Source organism: Notolabrus celidotus, chromosome 5 (genome assembly GCF_009762535.1).
Source record: "Notolabrus celidotus isolate fNotCel1 chromosome 5, fNotCel1.pri, whole genome shotgun sequence".
In the NCBI taxonomy this organism is placed as follows: domain Eukaryota; kingdom Metazoa; phylum Chordata; class Actinopteri; order Labriformes; family Labridae; genus Notolabrus; species Notolabrus celidotus.
The window spans coordinates 7,646,948-7,670,468 of NC_048276.1; the positions used below are offsets into that span (position 1 = coordinate 7,646,948).

The 23,521-nt window shown below is 41.2% G+C and overlaps 1 protein-coding gene across 2 annotated transcripts in view; it reads left to right on the forward strand.

Annotated features, from left to right (window-relative positions):
* The window catches only part of pds5b (PDS5 cohesin associated factor B), a 55,378-nt gene extending 33,000 nt beyond the window's left edge, over window positions 1-22,378 (forward strand). The window contains exons 11-35 of one of the 2 annotated variants that reach the window (XM_034683944.1): window positions 92-237; window positions 1,437-1,588; window positions 3,300-3,413; window positions 3,561-3,642; window positions 3,741-3,789; window positions 3,898-4,037; window positions 6,612-6,727; window positions 6,827-6,932; window positions 7,407-7,567; window positions 7,720-7,843; window positions 7,946-8,104; window positions 11,019-11,087; window positions 11,249-11,385; window positions 11,550-11,673; window positions 11,915-12,119; window positions 13,585-13,699; window positions 13,796-13,928; window positions 14,023-14,142; window positions 14,445-14,507; window positions 14,708-14,853; window positions 15,061-15,133; window positions 18,227-18,639; window positions 18,721-18,804; window positions 21,388-21,484; window positions 21,600-22,378. In XM_034683944.1, the coding sequence (XP_034539835.1) occupies window positions 92-237; window positions 1,437-1,588; window positions 3,300-3,413; window positions 3,561-3,642; window positions 3,741-3,789; window positions 3,898-4,037; window positions 6,612-6,727; window positions 6,827-6,932; window positions 7,407-7,567; window positions 7,720-7,843; window positions 7,946-8,104; window positions 11,019-11,087; window positions 11,249-11,385; window positions 11,550-11,673; window positions 11,915-12,119; window positions 13,585-13,699; window positions 13,796-13,928; window positions 14,023-14,142; window positions 14,445-14,507; window positions 14,708-14,853; window positions 15,061-15,133; window positions 18,227-18,639; window positions 18,721-18,804; window positions 21,388-21,484; window positions 21,600-21,632 (3,161 nt within the window). In that variant the 3' untranslated portion in view covers window positions 21,633-22,378. The remainder of the gene's footprint in view (window positions 1-91; window positions 238-1,436; window positions 1,589-3,299; window positions 3,414-3,560; window positions 3,643-3,740; window positions 3,790-3,897; window positions 4,038-6,611; window positions 6,728-6,826; window positions 6,933-7,406; window positions 7,568-7,719; window positions 7,844-7,945; window positions 8,105-11,018; window positions 11,088-11,248; window positions 11,386-11,549; window positions 11,674-11,914; window positions 12,120-13,584; window positions 13,700-13,795; window positions 13,929-14,022; window positions 14,143-14,444; window positions 14,508-14,707; window positions 14,854-15,060; window positions 15,134-18,226; window positions 18,640-18,720; window positions 18,805-21,387; window positions 21,485-21,599) is intronic. The other variant, XM_034683945.1, reaches the window with a different exon arrangement.
* The last annotated feature ends 1,143 nt before the right edge of the window (window positions 22,379-23,521 follow it).

Below are 23,521 nucleotides of genomic sequence, written 5' to 3' on the forward strand. Positions count from 1 at the left end.
CTTCAAAGCTTTGTTGTTGTTTTGATGTGAGGGTTTCTTGTCCCTGTGATCGAGGTGTTTGATTCTCATTTGTTCCTGTTTCCTTTCCCAGAATTCTTGAGGGTCAGATCACATGACCCAGAGGAGGCCATCCGCCATGATGTCATCGTCTCTATCGTAACAGCTGCCAAGAAAGACTTGTCTCTAGTCAACGATGCGTTACTGAACTTTGTGAAGGAGAGGACCTTGGACAAAAGAGTAAGGGGAAAACTGTCGATCAGTTTTCAGTGTTAGTTCGACTGTGACAAAGCAAGAATTGACATTGTTGTTTTTTTTACTTTTTATTAGTCACGATTAAGATTTTCTGTTTGGTTTCAAGTTTTCATAGTGCAGATTTAAAAGCTAAAAGATGACAGACAGCTGAGTGAGCTTCAAACAAAAACCACATCATACAAAACAAATGCATCATCAGAAATGTCAGTCAACAATACCAGTCAAAAGTTTGGACACACCTTCTCATGCAATGGTTTTTATTTATTTTAATTAATTTCAACATTGTAGATTAATACTGAAGACATCAAGACTATGAAATAATCTGGTTTGGCCATAATCTGGATTACAACAGTAGTCAAATAGGGCTATCCATTGTGTACTAACCCTGCCTCTGATCAACACAACTGATGGTCTCAAACACATTAAGAAGGCAAGTCTTTCTACAAATGAACTCTTGACAAGGCTCATGTTAATTAGAAACCATTCCAGGAGACCACTTCATGAAGCGGACTGAGAGAATACCAAGAGTGTGCAAAGCTGTCATGAAGGAAAAAGGGGGCTACTTTACAGAATCTAAAATATAAAACATATTCTGCTAATACAACTTCAAAACTTTTAATAGTAGCTGTCAGCTGCATATTTATTGTTAATAAAAAAGCATTAGCATGTCTAATATGCCAATTTACACCTACAAGAACCTGGTTATTGATAATGCATATGCTCTGAGTGCTTGACTAGTTGTTCCTGCATCATTTGAAGCATGCAGCTTTCTTTGTTGACCAATGATCCCTCTTCAGTAACTCTGAACATCCCCTATCTACTCAATGTGTTCATTAACCGAGCTTCATGTGGGACAGTCTCGTCCAATTTGTGTCTAAAGGGTGTTGAAGTAGTCAGAGCATTTCCACACTATAACACCAGCTCTTGCTCGTTAATGCTGCTGATGCTTCTAGTGCAGACGAGTGAAGTTTGCTCAGAGGGAGCACAAGCTTCTCTGTGACTTCCTGGGATTAGATTCTAAAACAGCATGTGTTGTACCGCTGCATGAGTACTCTGATTCTCAAAGTTTCTTAGTTAGAAAACTCCCTATTTTGTCCACCCCTTGTTGTATCACAGTGCTCCTTTAGAGGACTGCAGCTTCTCCAGTTGCCATCTAACTTTCTTGTCCCGTCCTTCGTCATCAGTGGCGTGTTCGTAAGGAGGCCATGATGGGGCTGGCGTCGATCTACAGGAAGTACTCACTGCAGGGAGAGGGAGGCAGGGAGGCCTCCAAACAGATTTCCTGGATCAAAGACAAGCTGCTCCACATCTACTACCAGAACAGCATCGACGACAGGTTTGTTTCTCGGCTGCTTGAGGGAATCAAAACTCTGCCGTTAAATGACATAAAGGGTTTAATATCTGTGAGGGAAATGTTATAAAGTAGAGCAGGTACATCTTAAAATATGCTGATTAGACTCTCTGTGAGTCCTTTGGATTAATTGCTCTTCATTTGCTCAGCTGCAGCTTTTGTGTTTATGTTCTGAGGGCTGTTGGCAATCTACCTTCATTTTGTGAATGACTCTTTGATGAATTAGTCTAATTCTATAGTTAACCAAATGTGCATAAAGACGTCTCATTGAGATACTTTATGACAGACTTTGGCAGTGCACCAGAAAACTTGGACTAGTCTAGAACCTCATGATTAAAGAGTTCCCTCAAACTCAAGGGAACATGTCTTCAGAATAAGTGCTACTCATATACCCGCATGCATTAGTATCAGAATGCAGAGCAGTCACTGTTTTCATAATCAAGTTAAATATGTTGCATTGGTTGTGTTTTTAGTCTTTGAGCTGCTGGATAACAGACTGCAGCATCACTTTGAACTGAAAACTTTAGCGTGGTATTTTTTTCTCCTCCTACACACACACACACAAACACACACACACACACACACACACACACACCGAGGAGAGTCTAAAGTGCCTCTTCGCTGGTTGTTGAAAGTCATTCTGCAGAATGTCAGAAGCTGAAGTAGCACTTTTGGAAAAAAGCCTAAATACACAACAACAGCACCAAACACCACCGTCTGGGATCTGATTGCAGAAAAGTGTTGGGGGTGGGGGTGTAGGGGGTGTAGGGGGTGGGGGATGCGGTCGTCCTTTGAATCACTGTGCTGCAGTGGAGCCTCTCAGCTGCCAACAGGAAGCGTCTGTATTGTGACAGTTTGTACCTGAGTGTGAATGTGTGTCACCCTGGAAAATATAAACACTTAAAGCTTCGACATGTTTCTTCATGATACATTTTAGGGGTCTTAAAATGTTCCATTGAAAGTGTGAGAGGGATTATAATTTGAGATTATAACTAGAGTGAAATCATAGACTGTATAATAAATGGATGAAGTATCCGTGACGTCACCCATCTGTTTCTTAGGCTAATCGTCAGGGGTAGCCATATTGGAAACGCTGAACTCAACTTAACTTCTGTCAAGGTAGTGAGAGGTAAAGAGGCGGGCTTCGAGCCTCCTCGCCAACAGCTACAGTGTTCCCGCCTGTCAATCAAGTCAGCTGTGCCTCTCATTATGCAAAACTTGTAATCTTAGTATCTTCGAAACTCCCCGTACAGTGTGAGCCGATAGAGAAATGAGCTATCCAGACTACACTCATCTTTTGTACCCGGCTATAAACATGTTTATTTCTGCTGTAAAGATCGGCCTATTGAATTGGTGTGTATGCTGTTTCTGGTATTTCCAGAGCCAGCCTCTAGTGGACACTTGAGGAACTGCAGTTTTTAACACTTCCACATTGGCTTCAATTCTCGCCACTGGAGGTTGCTGCTTGAGTGAAATGAGAAATTAGAAATTAGATGTGTAATAATGATGACGTAATCAACAGGGTATAGATGAATAGACTCCTTTCCCTTTTTATTTTAAACACACTTCCTCTCTTTGCCTTAATTCCTGACCCTGGTGCAGATGATCCAGACTATCAGCTCATGCCGTCATAGAGGAAAAACAAAGTGAATCCATGTTCCTCTTTCACTCACTCCTTCTTGTGTGCTTGTGTCAGGTTGTTGGTGGAGCGAGTCTTTGCTCAGTACATGGTTCCTCACAACCTGGAGACCTCAGAGAGGATGAAGTGTCTGTACTACCTGTACGCCACCCTGGACACAAACGCTGTCAAGTAAGTCTGTTTGACCCTTCTAAGACCAGAACCAGTGGAAACCAAAAGACCTCATTTCAGTCTTGATTTCTTTGCTGATAAAAGTGAAGATTGTTTAGAAACTTCAGGAACAAGGCTTTTATTTTGCTCCTCGTCTTTGACCCTCAGAGCTCTGAATGAGATGTGGAAGTGCCAGAATCTGCTGAGACACAACGTCAAAGACCTGCTGGACTTGGTCAAAAAACCCAAGGTAACTATGACTGTAGCAGACCACACAGAGGCTGATGGGTAATATGTCCTCATGTTGTGTTTCTAAGCTGATGCCTCTGTTGTTTGTGTTTGTTACAGTCTGAAGCATCAAGCAAGGCTGTGTTCGCCAAAGTCATGGTGATCACAAGTAAGAGATCTCACAAAACCAATATCCAGTCCCAAACAAAACAACTTCACCTCCTTTGTTTTGAATCTGTTCTTTGTTGACATCAGCTTTTCAATTCTGTCTCTACAGGGAACCTTCCGGACCCGGGGAAAGCTCAGGACTTTGTGAAGAAGCTGGCTCAGGTCCTGGAAGATGACGAGCGGATCAGAGATCAGTTGGAAACCCTGGTCAGCCCCTCGTGCTCCTGCAAGCAGGCTGAAGTCTGTGTGGTGAGTATTGATGTTTCCCAGATCAGATCACCGTGTTGTGCCCTCTCATTGAAATTCCTTCGCCTCTCCTCCGCCTGTGTTTTTATGTTCATAAATCGCTCTTAAAAATGCTGAAGCTTTAAATGTATCAGATAGAGGAACTTGTAAGGTGAGTTTTTTCTCTCTGACTGAGCGAGGAGTCAGTATTTTTAATCCCAAAGCCAAGAGAGATAACTGATGAGCGAGTGAGGGAGAGAGAGAGGGGAGTCTTCTCTCTCTCACACTACATCAATAATAGATTTTTAAAACCCCACTGTGCTGTTGAACACTTAATGAACACTGAGCAATGCTCTCTTTGTCTTCCAGCAGTGAATCAACTCAAAGACTTTTTGGTAGTTTCAACATTGAGTGTTATTTTAGAGCAAATGCTGCTTCTGTTTAATAACATCCTACAGAGTACGAGCGCTGAATGACAAGACTTTAAGCTGAGACTCTCATTTAGTCCCTGTTTGCTTAAATACTGCGAGTTAAGACTGTAATCGCTCATTTACTCATCCACAAAGATTACATGGATTATAGCTGTGGTTCCAAAAAGTGGGGGCCGGGGACTCCTCCTTGGGGGTCACGTGATGCCTTTCGATGCCTTTGTTGTAAAAATATAAACACAAAATATAGCTACGTTTTAGATAAAACCATGAAAATAAAAGAACGGCATACAGTTTCTGCTTTACTTTGTTGCTACATGATCCCTGAGGAAACTGTGATGATAATATGAATCATCATTATAATCATCTTCATCATATTGATTAATAATCAATCAATTAATAATAACTGTAGGAATAATAATGATAATAACTCTAATAATAATAAAAATAGTAGTTATAATAATAATAGTTTTAATAAAAATTGTAAAAAAAAATAACAATATCAGGAGTAATAATAATAACAGTAGTAATAGTAATAATACATAACAGTTGTAATAATAATGATAATAATAATAATAGAAATAATAATAATACAAATGATAATAATAATAATAATAACTTTACCAATAATAGAATATATAATAATAAATGAATAATAATAATAAATCATAATAGTAATAGTAATAATAATAATAATAATAAATAAAAGTAATAATAAGAATTTTATTATCATAATGATAATAATAATAAAATAACATGAATTATGATAATAATTATAATTGATTTATATAGCATTTTTCAATACAGGTAACAAGGTGCTTCACAGTGGGCAATAAAAGCAGATAAAAATGCAAAGCAAACAATGAAGCAATAAAATAAATCTTAAAGCATACATAATTATAAAACAGACTAATACAATCTAAGTTAAAATGAAATAAAATCACTTAATAAAAGCTTTTCTGTAAAATGTGTCTGGAGTAATGAATGGAAAAGTCTGAACTCCTCTGTCAGGCTGATCCAGATCGAGGTGCTCTAACTAAAAAAGCTCTGTCACCTTTAGTCTTCAGTCTGGACCTTAGAACAGTCAACAGTGAACTGCTGGAGGATCTCAGACTTCATCCCTGCTCATTAAGAGATACAAGCTCAGATATATAAGGAGGGGCAAGTCCATGCCTGGCCTTGAACATGATGAAAGATGATGCTACTTCTAGCCTTTTTTAAATAAAAAGAAGTACGCAGGTTTTTGGATTGGCCTACTAGTTTTTGTGCCTGGCTGTGAGCAACATTTAACCACCCCAGGATGAAAGGGGGTCTCTGGTACTGATGTTTTGGGAGTCAAAGACTAAAAAGTTTGGGTACCCCTGATTTAAACACAAACATACTAAGTTACGATAAATCAGATTATTATCTCAATAGAGTTTACTTTGTTTTGATCGGGTGGATTAATCTATTCTTTTAGTGTAGTATGAAAACAATCGCCCCATCACTATAACATCAACTCTTTCCCTCATTCCTACTTCATGAGATTGATTTTGTTCCAGGAGATTTAGAACCAGAAGGATTACCTCTCTTCTCCTCTCTTATCTTCTCATGTTTCATTTTGTGCTGTAAAAATATCCTCCCTCTCTCACTGTGACCGTTAAAAGAAATATGACCACTTCTGACCTGGAAGATTAATATCCTGACTAAATTATATTCAAAGCAAAACAAGCCATATGAGGAAGGCTGTATAACATCTCAGAGAGGGAGTCTGGTACTGTGCAGACAGGATGTATGCTTGGATGTTATTATAGCGCTGGGATGTATGTGTATCTATTATTTTTATTGGGCTGCCTATTGTTTGTGTTGTGATTTATCCCTTTCTTTTATTTTAGTTGTTTAAAGATTAGAAGTTCTTCATGTAGTCAGTATCATTTTGTTAATATGACAAAATCAATCAGTAAAGATATAAAATAAGGGGAGCTGTTGACCTCACAGTTTAAGGGCATGTCCCATGTATAGAGGCTAGAGTCCCTGTCCTCTCTCTACTCCCCACATTTCCTGTCTTTCCTCAGCTGTCCTATCAACAAAGGCAAAAATGCTCCCTAGAAATATAAAAATAGTTGGGTCTATAGATTCTTTTTGTCATATTTAGACACAAACATTTATTATTTCTGCCTCACTTTTTCAGCGAGACATCACGAAGAAGCTCGGCAGCCCCAAACAGCCCAGCAATCCATTCCTGGAGATGGTTAAATTCCTGCTGGAGAGAATCGCTCCTGTTCACATCGACACAGAGTCCATCAGGTACAGTCACACACTTTGAATCTCAACTTAAACACTGAAGATGCATCACTCACTTGTGCAGAATTGAACATTTCTCTCTCTCTGTCTTACGTCTCTCAGCGCGTTGATAAAGCAGGTGAACAAATCTATAGATGGAACAGCTGATGATGAGGAGGAGGGCGTCCCCACGGAGGAGGCCATCAGAGCCGGACTGGAGCTGCTGAAGGTAAAAAGAAACTGCTTCCCTCTGCAGAGCGTGATCAATATTAGGTTATCAATTCATTATTCCAGAGTAGCTCCATCCAATGCATGTCAGGGAAAACAATCAGAGTGATTGGCTCTGCACTCCTCTGTGTTCTGCTGATGGGGCGTCAGAGTGAATCACTGCCTGCAAATCCAGTAATCAGTGAATGATTAGTCTTCTTTTGCTCCGGCTTGTTGAGGGAAATAATTGATGGAGGGCTAAAAAAGCAAGGGAGGGAAAATGAACAAACTGTGATTGATGCAGTCTCCACTGGAGGTGTGTTTGACAGCAGCATTTATCACAGTGATTCAAACACAACACATGAAATAATGATGACATAAAGAATCTTAGTTTAACCTGAATGAGGTATATTGAGAGTGATGTGATACGCAGTGATTTATTGTGGGGAGGATGTGTTACAGGTTGAACAGATGTTTGTGTTTGTGTCCCACTCAGGTGCTGTCGTTCACACACCCGGTGTCGTTCCACTCTGCGGAGACGTTCGAGTCCTTGTTGGGTTGCCTGAAGATGGATGATGAGAAGGTTGCAGAGGCTGCACTGCAGATCTTTAAGAACACAGGCAGCAAGATGGAAGAGAGTTTCCCTCACATCAAATCGTACGTTTTCATCGACCCTCATAGTCGTTACAGGATGTATAAAGTCACTGATGATTCATATTCTCAGCTGAAACATAAGCTTTCACATCTTTGTAACTTATGGATCTGCTCTCTGCTGTTTGTAACCGTGTTGTCCTGCTTGCTCCCCCAAGTGTTCTCCTGCCGGTACTGCAGGCTAAAGCAAAGAGAGGCCCCCCACGCCAGGCCAAGTATGCCATCCACTGCATCAACGCCATGTTCACCAACAGAGACACACACTTTGCCCAAATCTTTGAGGTCAGTCAGTCTCACCCTCACCAGTTTTAACACACAAATATAAACCTATTGTACCTCGTCTGACCTGAAATCAATGAAATGTGTGTGTTTGTGTTTCTCCAGCCTCTACACAAAGGCCTGGACCCTGCTAACCTGGAGCAGCTCATCACTCCTCTGACCACCCTGGGTCACCTGGCTCAGCTGGCCCCAGAACAGTTTGCTGCACCGCTCAAATCTCTAGTCGCCAACTTCATCGTGAAGGACCTGCTGATGAACGACAGGGTAAACACAGCAAACATTCAATAGACCACGGTTCTGTTATCATCTTGACATTCACAGTAGAAGATATTTGCGAGTCTATTATCAATCAATCAACCTTTATTTGTACTCGAGAGATCATCGGGGGGCAACCCTCATTTACAATGATATCGAGTCAGTTACAGTGACATTTAGAAAAATAAGAATAAACAAACAACAATGCATCAGGAGTATCAAAAGTCAAATATCAAATAGGATACTTTTTTATTTTATTTGGAGATGAAAATAATTAAAAGATTAAATAAAATAATACAAATAAAAGGAGGTGGATGGGATTGACTATAAACGCATTAAAATAGGAGGGGACTGTTGATTAAAATGATACAATAAATATTTACAGGTAAACCTAGCTAAAATAGTTACTAAGCAGGATTGAAAGGTTGAAAATTTAATTTCTAAATTGTCCAAAAGGTAAAAGTGCATTTAATTCAACACGCTGCTGCAACTGCAACTTGTTCCAGTTGCAGTTACATACAGGGTTCCCACGTGTCCTGGAAAACCTGGAAAACCTGGAAAATAGTTGACCAGTTTTCCAGTACTGGAAATCACCTGGAAAATGGGAGAAAAAGTAAAATGTCCTGGAAAATCACAGATTGTCCTGGAAAATGATTCCAACATGATTGCGTGTGACCTGACAAGGTTAAAAAAACACATCCCCATTCAACATTTGTGGCCATTTCTGTCATTTAGTTCTATTTAGGTCAATTTATGCACTGATCCTCAGATTATTATTATTATTTATTTATTTTAATAAGGCAGCTTCCAGATTCCTTTGCTCGCTCTTTTGTTTTTTACTTAGCTAATTTTATATTTTTGAGAAAAGAGAAAGCTGAGATGAGAGTTGCCCAGCATTGTTACTTGGTTGCACTAATAAGGGGCTGTACATCTGTGGTTGCATTATTCTATAATCAATTTGTGATCATTTTTAAGCATGTAAGAGATGATTTCATGGATAGCCATAGACTTTCAATGTACACTCCCACTGAGAGGAAAATATTAGACAATTTAGGAACTAGATTTAGGCTGTCATACCAGCTTGATCATCATTGAAAATGTCCTTGAAATGTCCTGGAAAATGATCTCTGGAAAAGAGTGGGAACCCTGTACATATTCATTAACTAACAATCGATATCAGAGGTCCTATTGTACAGAGATCCCCAAAACAGTCGAAGGATGAGTGTTGTTTTTTTAATAACTTTATTTATGAAGTCTTGAGCTTATAATATATAAACATAAACACACACACATACCAACACACTGAACTCATGCAGATAATACCCCACATTAACCCCAATCGTCAGATCAAACTTTATTTATTTAGCACATTTTTAAAACAAACAAACAGGGTTCCCACGCATCCTGGAAAACCTGGAAAATAGTTGACCAGTTTTCCAGTACTGGAAATCACCTGGAAAATGGGAGAAAAAGTAAAATGTCCTGGAAAATTATTCCAACATGATTGCATGCGACCTGACAAAGTTAAAAAAACATTTGTGGCCATTTTTGTCATTCAGTTCTATTTAGGTCAATTTATGCCCTGATCCTCTGATTATTATTATTATTATTATTATTATTATTATTATTATTATTATTATTTATATTATTATTTATTTATTTCAGTAAGGCAGCTTCCAGAGTCCTTTGCTGGCTCTTTGTTTTTTTTTTATTTCATGGATAGCCATAGACTTTCAATGTAGACTTCCACTGAGAGGAACATATTGGACTATTTAGGAACTAAATTGGGAACTAAATTTAGACTGTCGTACCAGCTTGATCATCACTGAAAATGTCCTTGAAATGTCCTGGAAAATGATCTCTGGAAAAGAGTGGGAACCCTGTACAAAGTTGGACAAAGTGCTGTACAAGCTTAAAAACACAATCAATAAAAACGAATATTAGTTAACCCTCTTGATATGTTGCGGGTCAAATTGACCCATTTTAAAGTTCAATGATCTTTCAAAAATTGTTAAAAGTATTATTTCGCATTGGATGAAAGGCTAGAGGCATTCAGAGGTTCCTTCCATCTTAGGCAATATATGCCTTCCAAACCAGCTAAATACAGCATCAAAATCTGGGCAGCATGTAACACAAGAGGTGTCTCCTGTTAATTTATCAACATCACTTCATAAAAAAAAAAAAGAATTCTAAATGTAAAATAAAATAAACAAATATCTAAGTCGTGTAAAACTATTGTATTTATATTTAGGTCTTTCAAATGTACATTAAAACAAGTTTTAACATGAATTCCATTAAAAAATCAAGTGGGTTATCCTCATTGAACCATGATCTGTGAGGATTAAAGAACACCAATGCACTGAATATTAATTTAAATGGTTAGTAATGGAGTTAATAATGAGATTTAAAAACATTTTACTGGGATTTTTGGGGGTTTTGACACTTTTGGATCATTAAAAATGCCCAATCATTAAAAAGTTGAACCAGGAACATTATTGCTGTCTCTAAGAAACAAACGCAACAGGAGGGTTAAAAAAGAATAGATACTAAAAACACAACAGATAACTCAAAAAAAGACCACAATAAATAAAAGCAAGTCTTGCTCAACAGGTATGTATCCAGACAAAGAGTAGACCCTAAACAGAGAGCAATGAAGAAAATTCAGGAAGAGGAATAAACTAATTGATAAGCCAACAGATAATACAATAAAATTAAATAAATGGACAATAAGGAAAGTACAGCAATGTGACATCTATTAATAAGTAACAAGTAAAACAAACGAAAGAAAAAAAAATATTGAATGCATAACCATCATTAACAGCAGCAACAGGCCAATGAGTGAGCATCAATCAGCAAGCAGCAGCAGGATCAGTGTTTTTGTCATGTGAAGTGTGTCTCATGGTTTCATCTGTTCTGTCTTTAGACCCCGGGCAAGAAGACGACTAAACTTTGGGTTCCTGATGAGGAAGTGTCTGCAGAGACGATGGCTAAGGTTTGTGATAATCCCATCTGCAATCTCAAATCTCAGTCCATCTACTCGGTCTACATCTGCACTTTGAAAATATTCAAACGCAGGATTGTCATTGTGTCTATGATGCTCCAAAACTTGCCCTAAACATTCTTTATTTTAAACATCCTCCTCTTGATGTTCAGATCCAGGGCATCAAGCTGATGGTGAGGTGGTTACTAGGAGTGAAGAACAACCAGAGCAAATCAGGCAACTCCACCCTGAGGATGCTGACTGCCATTCTCCACAGTGATGGAGACCTCACCGAGCAGGGCAGGATGGGGTAAACAACACATCTTACACTTTTTATTAGATCCTGCATGTGTCAGTGACTTGTTCCTAGGGAGCACCTTGACTTCAGATGATTCATATGATGTTATTTTAGTGAGAATATAAGCCTGAAGGTGTTAGTCTTACATTCACAGTTCTTGTTTTCTCGTCTCCCAGTAAACCTGACATGTCGAGGCTGCGGCTGGCAGCAGCGTGCGCCCTGCTGAAGCTGGCGCAGGAGCCTTGCTATCATGAAATCATCACACTGGAGCAGTATCAGCTGTGTGCTCTTGTCATCAATGTAAGAAACAGCTCAAGCCTCCTCCTCTTCTCATGCGGCATGTGTCAGCGCTCTGCATCTCATTTGAGTCCTTTATGGTGCTGATTGTGTATTCTTTTAAAATGATGCACCCACATTCAGGGTACCAACTCCACCTCTGCCTTCCCTTCCCATGTTTCCCATCATTGCATCATCCTCCTCCTCCTCCTCCTCCTCCTAATCATCTCCACTGTCTCTGTGTCTCTTCCTCTCTGCTCTCCAGGATGAGTGCTACCAGGTGCGACAGTGTTTCTCCCAGAAGCTCCACCGAGGCCTGTGTCGTCTCCGTCTGCCTCTGGAATACATGGCAGTGTTCGCTTTGTGTGCCAAGGACCCGGTGAAGGAGAGGAGGGCTCACGCTCGGCAGTGCCTGGTGAAGAACGTCAACATACGCCGAGAGTACCTCAAGCAGCACGCGGCCATCAGCGGTAAAGGAAGCGGACGTCGTGACCAAACCCCTGACAACATGTTGATAGAAAAAAGGCTGCAAAAGTCTGAAGCATAGAACAAGAATATCTCTGTTTAATCTCTATGTTCTACAGAATATCTAATCCAAACTACATTACTTGAATGGTGGGGATATAAATGATATAAGAGAAGGAGGAAATGACATAAGATCTTCTGCCTTCTGAAAATGACACGAGGTGTGCGTTAGTGACAAAGACACAATCAGGGGATATCTGTTTATCATTAACAGCTCTGCATCTACAGCTTAATCTAATCCAGTTTGGTGATACATCAGACACTTATAACAAGTTTTAATCAACTCCTTTATCACCAAAGATGTAGAAGCATTTCAGAGTGCCGTGAACTGACAGGCTGTCACTGCAGGTACATTCAGGGACCGTCGTAAAAGTGAAATGCAGCCCTTCTATTTTGTGTTCGTAGAATTTTTGTGGTCACATCAAGAATGGTTTCTTCTGACTTGATTTAACTTAAGATATTACATATTCCCACTACCATTTCAAAATAAATGTGATGCAGTCCTGTGATGGGCTGAGTTATAATCTGAGGGGCGCAGTGTTAGCTTGGTCGCTACCTGCAGCAGGTGTGCTGTGTGAACCAGCTCTCCCCGCCTCCATGCATCTGTCTCATTTTCACTGAGTGTTTGAAAATGACACTTGGGGTGTGCGTTAGTGACAAAGACCCAATCGGGGGACATAAGTTTACTATATTGACGTTTGCCGTTTTTGCTGCAGCTTGATTTATTCCAGTTTGGTGATGCATCAAAATGTAGGCATTGTGGTCACATCAAGAATGTTTTCTTTTGACTTTTTAGCAGGGATGGGCTAGATCAGGGTTTCCCAAACTTTTCAGCCCTTGACCCCCCCAAAATTTAGGTAGACCCACGACCCCCACTTCTCCTCAAAGTGATTTAATGTGGCTTCATGTAGAGGGTCTGCAGAAAATTAGCCTACCTATATGAGTGTGTGGCTGTTTCCTGTGCAGATGTGAATTACTATAATAGGTTAAATGTACTATTTTTAGATAACTTAAAAAAAATAAAAAAATAAAACATTCTGGAAGACATCACAAGACCCCCCATTTGTGTCTTGCAACCCCCCAGGGGGTCCCGACCCACACTTTGGGAACCTCTTGGCTAGATTATATAACTTAAGATATTAGAGTGAAATATTTCAGATTTCAACACTTGGTACAACCCTGATACCAATATCTGATCGACTACATGAATTATTTTAAAGAGAGAAAATGTTTTGACAAATATCAAAGACAAAAGTTTTGAGTTTTTATTGATTAAAGCCAGGTTAAAACTGTAAAATACTAAATGTGACTAAAACTAATGATTATTTTCATCTAATCACTAAGGCTAAATCTAAAATAGCTGCCAAAATGAACACTGCCTGACAGGATGAACCTTCTTTATGCCCACAGACAAGCTGTTCTCTCTTCTGCCGGAGTACGTGGTGCCCTACGCCATCCACCTGCTGGCCCACGACCCAGACTACGTCAAAGTGCAGGACATCGAGCAGCTCAAAGAAATCAAAGAGTAAGTCGAGTAGAGGACAGATTGTAGTTTGTGATAAGAGCGATAAGAAATACTTCGAGGCTACCTGGTCATCAAATGATTTCAACCTCTCCTCAGGGCTTTGTGGTTCGTCCTCGAGATCATCATGGCCAAGAACGAGAACAACAGCCACGCCTTCATCAGGAAAATGGTAGAAAACATCAAACAAACAAAAGATGCTCAGACCCCCACCGACACCAAAACCAACGAGGTATTCATCACACCTGAAGATGTTCAGATAAAGCATTAACTGCATGAGCTGTCAGACTCGGCATTAAACTTCTGTGTCTCTCTTTTCTCTGCAGAAACTTTACACAGTCTGTGACGTAGCCATGAACATCATCATGTCGAAGAGCACCACCTACAGCCTGGAGTCGCCTAAAGACCCAACGCTGCCCTCAAGGTTCTTCACCAAACCAGACAAGGTTGGTGCTTTTAGAAGAAGACTCCAGTGAAGCAGTTTCTTTATGTTGCAAAGAGAAATGTTGCTCATCCTCTCTTTGGACGTGCAGAAGAAAACTTTCATTTAAAAGATAAAAACAAACACTTTCTCTTTCTCTGCTGTAGCTGGTGGTAAGCTAGCTTCACCTGCAGCCCAAGTTTTGCATGAAGAGTTATCACCACAGCTGCCTTACACTTTGACTCATGAGAGCGTTGATCCTATCAGTTGTTGTCTTCCTCTCTAAACAAACGACCCCCTCTGACATGTGGCTTCTGTCTCTTGTAGAATTTCAGCAACACAAAAAACTATCTCCCTCCAGAAATGAAGGCGTTCTTCACACCAGGAAAGGTAGTATGAATCATATTTGTACATCTATACTTCCTGGATGTTGTTGTATGGAACACATGTCCTCATCCCTCTCTCCTCTCCTCTCCTCTCCTCTCCTCTCCTCTCCTCTCCTCTCCTCTCCTCTCCTCTCCTCTCCTCTCCTCTCCTCTCCTCTCCTCTCCTCTCCTCTCCTCTCCTCTCCTCTCCTCTCGCTCCTCCAGCCAAAGGCGGCTAACGTTTTGGGAGCAGTAAACAAGCCGCTGTCGACGGCAGGGAAACAGCTTCAGAGTAAAGCTTCTCGTATGGAGACCGCCAGCATCGAGGACTCCAATTCTAACCCAGGGTCTCCACAACGCGGCAAGACCAGGTACAAATCATGCAAACACTAGAGTATGAATACCCAGTGTCAGTAAATCTGCTCCTTGGTGAGCATCTGATAAGTATGAATCAAATCCTGAATCAAACTATACAGAGAGACCTCAGGACCTTGTTGCAACAGAATAAAGTCACTCATCACTTGATGCATTTGTTGTATTTCCTTGTGTGTGTGAATTGAGTTCTTCCTATGTTTCAGGCATGACAGCACAGAAATGGATCGTAGTGAAAATGAGGACTTCACCCTGAAGAGATCAGACAGCACTGACAAGGTAGTAAAACCTTTTTATGTGCTCTGATATTTCCTGTGATAAGAGACAAGTCGATGTAATGATGTAACTGACTGTATATGTATGATGTTAATCTGCTTGGTCTCATCATTTGAAGTACTTTAGTATATTTAACCAGACTGAATATATGATCATCTGTTCAGTCATCTCATCCACAGCACCAGATTTATTCTTGATAGCTGTGGGTGAATATCATCTGAAGCTTCAGTATTTGTTCTAAGTTTATCTCCTAATGAGGCCGGTTATTCTGAGGAGTTCTTGTTTGGCTCCTGCTCACATTTGGAGACACTGTTGAAGTAGTTATCTTTTATTGTATTTGCAAAATACTACCCCCAGAAACTGAAACCTCATTTCTGTATTATTATTATGATTGTAAATTAGTCTTTATGAGCAATCATGATCAATAAATCAATCGATCTTTATTAATATAGCGCCAAATCACTACAAACGTTATCTCAAGACGCTTTACAAACAGAGCCGGTCTAGACCGTACTCTATGTTCTACTATTAACAAAGACCCAACATCAAGACCGGATAAGATCCAGTTCCATCTTACAGACAGGACTCAGTCTGATCTCATCTTAATCCACCATGAGCAGAGCACTTTGCAGCATTTAGCAAGTTTCAGTGGCAAGGACAAACTTCCTTTAACAGGCAGAAACCTCCAGGAGGACCAGACTCATGTTAGACACACATCTGCTGAGACTGAGTTGGGGTTGCAAAGAGGGATAGAGGAGATGAAGAGAGAGAGGGAGAGAGATGATAGTGATGAGATGGATAGTAGAAGTTGTACGAGACAAGGGAGCTCAGGGACTCCAGAAAGGTCTATGGTTAGTAACTCTAATGGGACAGGGAGAGTTAAAGTAAGTGATAGGCAGAGAGAGGGGAGAGAGAGGATCTCAGTGTGTCAGTCTAGGCCTATAGCAGCATAACTAAGAGCTGGTCCAAGCCTGATCCAGCTCTAACTATAAGCTTTATCAAAATAGAAAGTTTGAAGCCTACTCTTAAAAGTAGAGAGGTTGTCTGCCTTCTGGATCCTGACTGGTAGATGATTCTAAAGGAGTGGCGCCTGATAACTGAAGAACTGAAGGCTCTTCCTCCCATACTACTTTTAGAGACTTTAAATACAATGATAGAAACATTTACACACACAAATAAAACAGCTGTTCTAAACAGTTTCTCATGAACGGACACACTTCAGGATTGTGTGTTTGCTTGATGCATGTTCTGCACAAATAAACATGATCGTAAACATGTTATGAGATGTCTCAGTATCTTAGGACGAGATGTAAAAGCCGTGTTGCTGTGATCCAGTGAAGTGTTTCGTGACATAAACCCTTTTGTGTCGGTGTTTTGATTGAACTGTGCAAACACCTGAGCGGTTCAAGCCAAGCCAAGACAAACAAGTCCAGATGTGTAAACTATTATCTAAAAGAGCTTCTGGAAAGACTGGGTGCATTAGTTTTTCTGATGAACCAAGTCAGTTTAGCAAATCTATTATATAAATGTATGGTATCAAAAAGTATATTATATGAATGTTAAAGGTGACATATCACGCTTTTTTCATCAATATATATTGGTCTAAGAGGTCCCCAAAACATGTCTTTAAAGTTTATGCTCAAATAAACACTTTGAAATCAGATTTTGGCATGCCTGAAAAACACTCTTCTTCAGCCCTGCACAGAACAGGCTGTTTTCTCTCTGACCACGCCCCCTCAGGAAGTGGATGTGCTCTGGCTCTCCGGCACGTTGATCTAATGTTTACATGTTGGCTGAATATACACGGCTGCTCACAGACCCGCGTTACTTCAACCCTCTGAATCTGATCCAGAATCTGATCCTGACTGAGAGGCGCCTGCAGCAGGACCTTTCTGAAGGATTGGTCACAGATTTAGTGTTTCTTGTTGTTTTATTTATCAGTATGTCGACGTGTGTCTTGGTACACAGCGACGAACATGTAGCTATGTGGCTATGCTAACTAGCGCTAGCACTTCTCCATGAAAAATAAAAATCCTCCACTAGATCTTCAAATCTGCAGACGTGGGGAGTAAAACCGACCTTTGTGTTTGTTAAGACAGCCTGCAACTAGCATGCCTCCCTCCTAAGCTCCTTGTTAGCACACACGTGTGCAGGTAATGAAAAACGGAGGAGGAGTTGAGTTGTATTTTATACAGTCTATGGGCTGAACAAGCTCCGAGCTCTGACTCCGTGACAGACCGGATATTGTTGTGACGTAACAAAAACACGGAAGTCTGAAATGGCTCGTTTCACACACATTTACAGAAAGGTGTAGAAATCAAAACAGGGGCAGAATGGATTCTTTTCATTCTCTGGGGGTTTGTAGACATGCCAGGGACACATATTTCAGGTGGAGAACCATTAAAAAGTCGATTTTGCATGATATGTCACCTTTAAATGTTGTTGAGATAATGTTAAGTGTTTTGCAGCTTGTTTCTCACATGCAACAAAGGAGATGTGGGGTGTAGCATGAAAAGGGTTGCAAAGGGGTGGACAATTTCCATGGGTTAAGTTAAGCTGGGGAATTTTGGAAATATTCCAAATGGGAAACTTTTGGGAATTTATGGGAAGTAACTGGGAATGAGGGTAATTTAATGGAAAGGTATCATATCCAAGCATACATATTTGTTTTGCTATAAGCAGGCATCCATCCAAAATAGAAATCATCTTTGCATTTGATGGAGGAATGCACATTGCATGTAGGGGGCGTGGTCTCTAAAGCCCTGCAGTAAGCAGTGTGCTATGTGCACGTGATTGAGGAATAGCATAGATGTTCAACTGTACTTGCATGAAATCTAGTTGTTTTAGTCAGGATTATGCTAAATTATGTTTTTCCAAACTATATTTAAGTTCCCTATTAAGAGCCAACCTTCAACTTAGTAAATTCCTGGTTTATTCCCATGGAAAGTTTCCAACTTTGACAATTCCCAGAACTTTGCAACCCTAAGCATGAAGCAACATCCAACATCTGGGGGTTTAAAAACAGATATTCAGAAAAGAAAAGTAATAAAATAATCAGAGCTCATCTCACCAAGACGCTCTCTTTTATTTTCACAGGACATTGAAAAGCCTCGAGGTCGCAAACGAGGCGTGGCATCCAGCGACGACCAGGACAGCAAGCCAAAGCGAGGACGCAAGAAGGCCCCCGCCAACACGGCTGCAGCGGCCGAGTCTGAAGACCAGTGGGACGAGGACAACCGGCCCGAGGACGAACAGAACAGCCCGCCCAAAAAGGGACGCAGAGGTCGGCCCCCAAAGGCCGCCACGCCCAGTCAGGACACACCCGCCAAGGGGAAGAGGGGGAGAAAGAAGGCAGCTCCTCCACCAGAGGATGAGGAGGAGGAGGAAGAAGAGGAGAAGGTAGAGGAGGAAGCAGAAGAGGAGGAGGACGAGGAGGACAAGAGCAGTGAAAATCTGGAGTTGAAGCCCAAGGGAGGAAGGCAGACGAGGACGCCGCGACGATCACAAGCGTGAGTATCAGAAAGCTCTTTGTTTGAAGAGACGCCTGCGTCCGAGATTCATTCTGAACTAAAACTCTTTGTTTTGTTCAGCAGCTTGGACTCGGCAGAGACGACACCGCAGAAAAGGAGAGGACGTCCCCCAAAGTCCGCTCAGCCGCCTGCCAAGAAACCAGCGTAAGATTCACACCACCTTCAGTCCAGCTTTTACAGTGACTCACACTCGCATGTTTCTACGTCTGAAGGCTGGCACACATTACAGGATTCTTCAAACCTTCACACATTAAGAGACCACACACTTGATGATAACAGAAGACAGATCATCGCACAAGATCTCTCTCTTCTGATCTTATAGTGTGTGGTGTGCACTACGGAGCACACCACACACTAACCCATTCTTCTGCAGAGTATCAGGTTCTTCATGCCCAATATTCCAAATCTTGCATAAACATTCATGCTGTTGCCACAAATCAACCAGTTGGTCTTCAATCTCGGAGGTCCAAGAGACTTTTGTTTTCACCGGCGCCATGTTTTTGTTTGTTTTCACGTCCGTCAGTCAGCTGAGTCAGCTTGCGTCTTGATTGGCTTTTGCTCCGGTACACGTGACATTACACACTGTGTGTGCTCGGCTCCTCTCAGAGCATCCCACACACTACAGGATTTCTAGTCGCAAATATTAAACATGTTCATTATTTACGATCACTCCTTCCGAGCCTCTCCGACCGGACAAAATCCCTTTTAACACACCCCACACCCACAGGAAAATCACACACAATGTTGTTTACAAACATCAGACAATCAGGCCTTTGCTGGCTTTGATTGTAAGGGGGAGATCGGGACAAAAATTAGCCGATTATCCTGTAGTGTGGAACCGCTAGGGCTGTCAAAATTGCTCCAAAATGACGTTTGAATGTTCCCTCTGAAAAAAAACATAGGTTTGAACCATTCGAATATCTATATTTGCGCATTATGTCAATAACAGGTGGACAAACTAATACAAGGAGACATAACTACTTGTATATGTATTTTTATTTCAGATTTAACATGCCTAGAACATAACTACACATTACAAAACAAGTAAATGACCTAATGGCCTATACCGAAACACTTTTAAGACTGTAGCCCTCTCGCTCGCTCGCTTGCTTGCTCGCCCCCCTCCCCTCTCTGTGCGTAATGCGCTGAGTGAGTGCTGAGCAAGACTTGTGCGAGCAATTAAAGGTCCCGACTCTTGTCCCTAATATAGGCAGGCTTCATTCAGTGATTGAAGCAAATATTATTAACATTAATTGAAGTTAAAGTTAAAAACGAAAAAGTAGTCCACTTACATTCTTGGTGCTTGTATAAAAAAAAAGAGGAAAAACTGCATTTTATCCCAGTGTCACTGATTGTCGGGCTCTTTTAGTCCACTGTCAATGCAGGGTCTTAGGCCTGACAGGTTATTTGCCAAAAACACAAGACAGTCCACATGTGAAGAAGTCAGTCCACATGTGAAGAAGACAGTCCACATGTGAAGAAGTCAGTCCACATGTGAAGAGGCCAGTCCACATGTGAAGAAGACAGTCCACATGTGAAGAGGACAGTCCACATGTGAAGAAGACAGTCCACATGTGAAGAAGACAGTCCACATGTGAAGAAGATAGTCCACATGTGAAGAAGATAGTCCACATGTGAAGAGGCCAGTCCACATGTGAAGAAGACAGTCCACATGTGAAGAAGACAGTCCACATGTGAAGAAGACAGTCCACATGTGAAGAAGACAGTCCACATGTGAAGAGGCCAGTCCACATGTGAAGAAGACAGTCCACATGTGAAGAGGCCAGTCCACATGTGAAGAGGCCAGTCCACATGTGAAGAGGCCAGTCCACATGTGAAGAAGACAGTCCACATGTGAAGAAGACAGTCAACATGTGAAGAGGCCAGTCCACATGTGAAGAGGACAGTCCACATGTGAAGAGGACAGTCCACATGTGGAGAAGACAGTCCACATGTGAAGAGGACAGTCCACATGTGAAGAGGACAGTCCACATGTGAAGAGGACAGTCCACATGTGAAGAAGACAGTCCACATGTGAAGAGGCCAGTCCACATGTGAAGAGGCCAGTCCACATGTGAAGAAGACAGTCCACATGTGAAGAAGACAGTCCACATGTGAAGAAGACAGTCCACATGTGAAGAGGACAGTCCACATGTGAAGAAGACAGTCCACATGTGAAGAAGACAGTCCACATGTGAAGAGGCCAGTCCACATGTGAAGAAGACAGTCCACATGTGAAGAGGCCCGATCTCTTTTTATTCACTATACTCCCAGTGGAGGAAAAGATGCGTTCAGAGCGCACTGAGGATCCGGGGATGGAGGATTTCTCTCTGCCGTCTGCTTCATGCTGTGCATGTGTGACTCCTGTGACCTGTCCCTGACCCGTCACGCAGTGCGCCCACTCGCAAAGCAGCCGCTGATGTGTTTTTTTTCTACAGTCAAATATTAATTTTCACAATCGAATCTCCGTTTTTTTAAAATATTTGTATATATATTCTAATTGACAGCCCTAGTACCCGCCTTAAGCTGGGTTTGAATTATCATTGGTGGGCCCTTTAATTTGAATTTTACTTAACTTGACATATTTAAAGAAAGTCAGAGCATTGAGCCAGCGTATAGTGCATTTTTATAAGAATAATCCTCGACAGCTCACATGCATGCTCTTAAGTCTCCCTGTTTATCGCTGAGGGACTCTGATTCACTGCGTCTCCTCTCTCTGGTCTCCAGGACTGGTGGGCGATCGAAGGCAGCCGCTGCTAAAGACGATTCTGAGGAGGAAGAAGAAGAAGAGGAGGAAGAGCAGGAGGACGAGCCGACACCGAAGGTACCGAGAGTATGACTTCTTGAATCACGTCTGGGATTTTAATTTAAAAAGTGTGGAGGAATGTTCTCGGCTCACCTCGTCCCCAGCTTCACTCACACTCTCTTCTTTTTTTCAGGGGAGGAAGAAGGCAGCAGGGCGGAGGAGATGAACAGAAAGTCGAAGGAGGGCAAACTAAAAACAACATCCTCTCGAAAGTTGTGGAGGAATGATGTGGGAAAAGAAAATATGGACATTGAACTTTTTAAACTTTTCATATGCCGATGCTCCTACTGTTACACAAATTCACATACTTGCATATACCACATGCACACTACATCAGTACATCGGTATCATCAGCTGTGGGTTGTTGCATTGTGATGATGTTCGCCACATTAGGTAGAAATAATTTTAACAGAAAAACAAAAAAAGATGGCTCCTGTAAATAGTCTCTTCTGTCTGTTTCATGTTCTGTTGTTGTGTTTGATGCTGACTGGGGGGATGCTGTGAAGCCTTTACCCGCTGATACTATTATTATTATTATTATTAAAGTGCTCCCTTAAAGCAATATTGCTAATGAATCATTCCCTCTGTGTCACACTTTTAAAAACTGAAAGAGAGTAACCATTTTCTTTTTTTTTGTGACCTTAATTGTGTCATTTTCATTTTTTGTTTACAGTTCTGTATATTAAAACCTTTTTTTTACCATGTATTGAGAAGTTGAAAAGTGTCCCTGTTCAAATGTAGAGTTGCCTCTGAAGAAGATTGTAGTGTGCGTCTCATTTTTAGGTTTGTACTTGCTGGTATTTGAAAAGTGAGCCGCCTTGGTTTTAGTGTTCGTCACCGCTGATTAACTTGGCCTCACATCCACCCAGTCAGATCCTCTGTTGTATCAATATAATTCTCTATAAAACCTGACATGCTCTTTCTCTCTTTATTTCACCTTCACGTCTCGGATAGAGCAGATGTTATCATCCGTTTAATCAGCTGTGATGTCTTCGAGTGTGATGGAAACCAGGCAGAAAGGCAGACTTAAAGCTCCTGTGAGTAGCTGGTCATGAGGAAGAATTAGATCCACAGTGAGGCCTCTTTATGACCCACAGGAGTAAACAAAACCATCAGTATCAAGCTTGACTGTGTCTGTGGTGAGTTGTAATGCATGTGAACTCTGTAAGAGAGTAGGGGTTAAAGCTGGGGTTGGCAGTCTCGGAAAACTAGCATGAATTTGAATGTAGCATTTCCTCAGGACTCCGTCTAACCTCTCCACAATCTTGAGATTTGTCTTAACTAACTTTTTATTTTGGTTTTCTAAAGAATTGTGCAGATGTTTCATGAAGCACCAGCTGCTGCCTGTAAGAACACTGAAAATCGTTTTAACATCACAAGCTGTCTGGTTTAAGATCTTATGTTAATGTCACATGCATCTGTAAATCCTGCATTTGAATTGTCTCTGATTCCTGATTTGCAGTGAGTTCATCACTCACAGCACAAACAGCCTGTGCTCCCAGGCTGCTCCGCCTCCCTGGATGGTGCTCCTGAGTTTTAAGTAGGGACCAGCAGAGCTCTGCATTGATTATTCATGTACACTTGAGATGGGAACTTTCCAGTGCAGCTTTGCTGGATGGAAAAACACCCACACACCACGTTCTTCTCCTGGTTATGATCCATGACCGGCCGTAATCACAGTCTGCTGTGCTGCCAGGTGAGTGTGTTTCCTTGCACAGATAAACCACCTGCCTTTACAGACATTATTCACCTGCACCACCTGCTCAGTTGACAAGCAGCATCTGTGTGTGTGTGGTGTTGCTTTTCATATTCACTGGGCTGATGAAGCACATCGGTCTGACAGGGATGAGCACAGTTTTTCTCTACATGTGATTGTAGATTACAGATTGTATTGCTCAATAGATGAAGAGCTGTGATATTGAAGCAATGTGTCACATCACTGATCAGACCTCTCCTGAAATCTCATTGATAAGAGTTTCAGCTGAAGAAGTTTCGGTTTTTCCAAACTGCTTAACCCGGATAGACAATCCCAGACACAAAAAAACTGATCTGCTG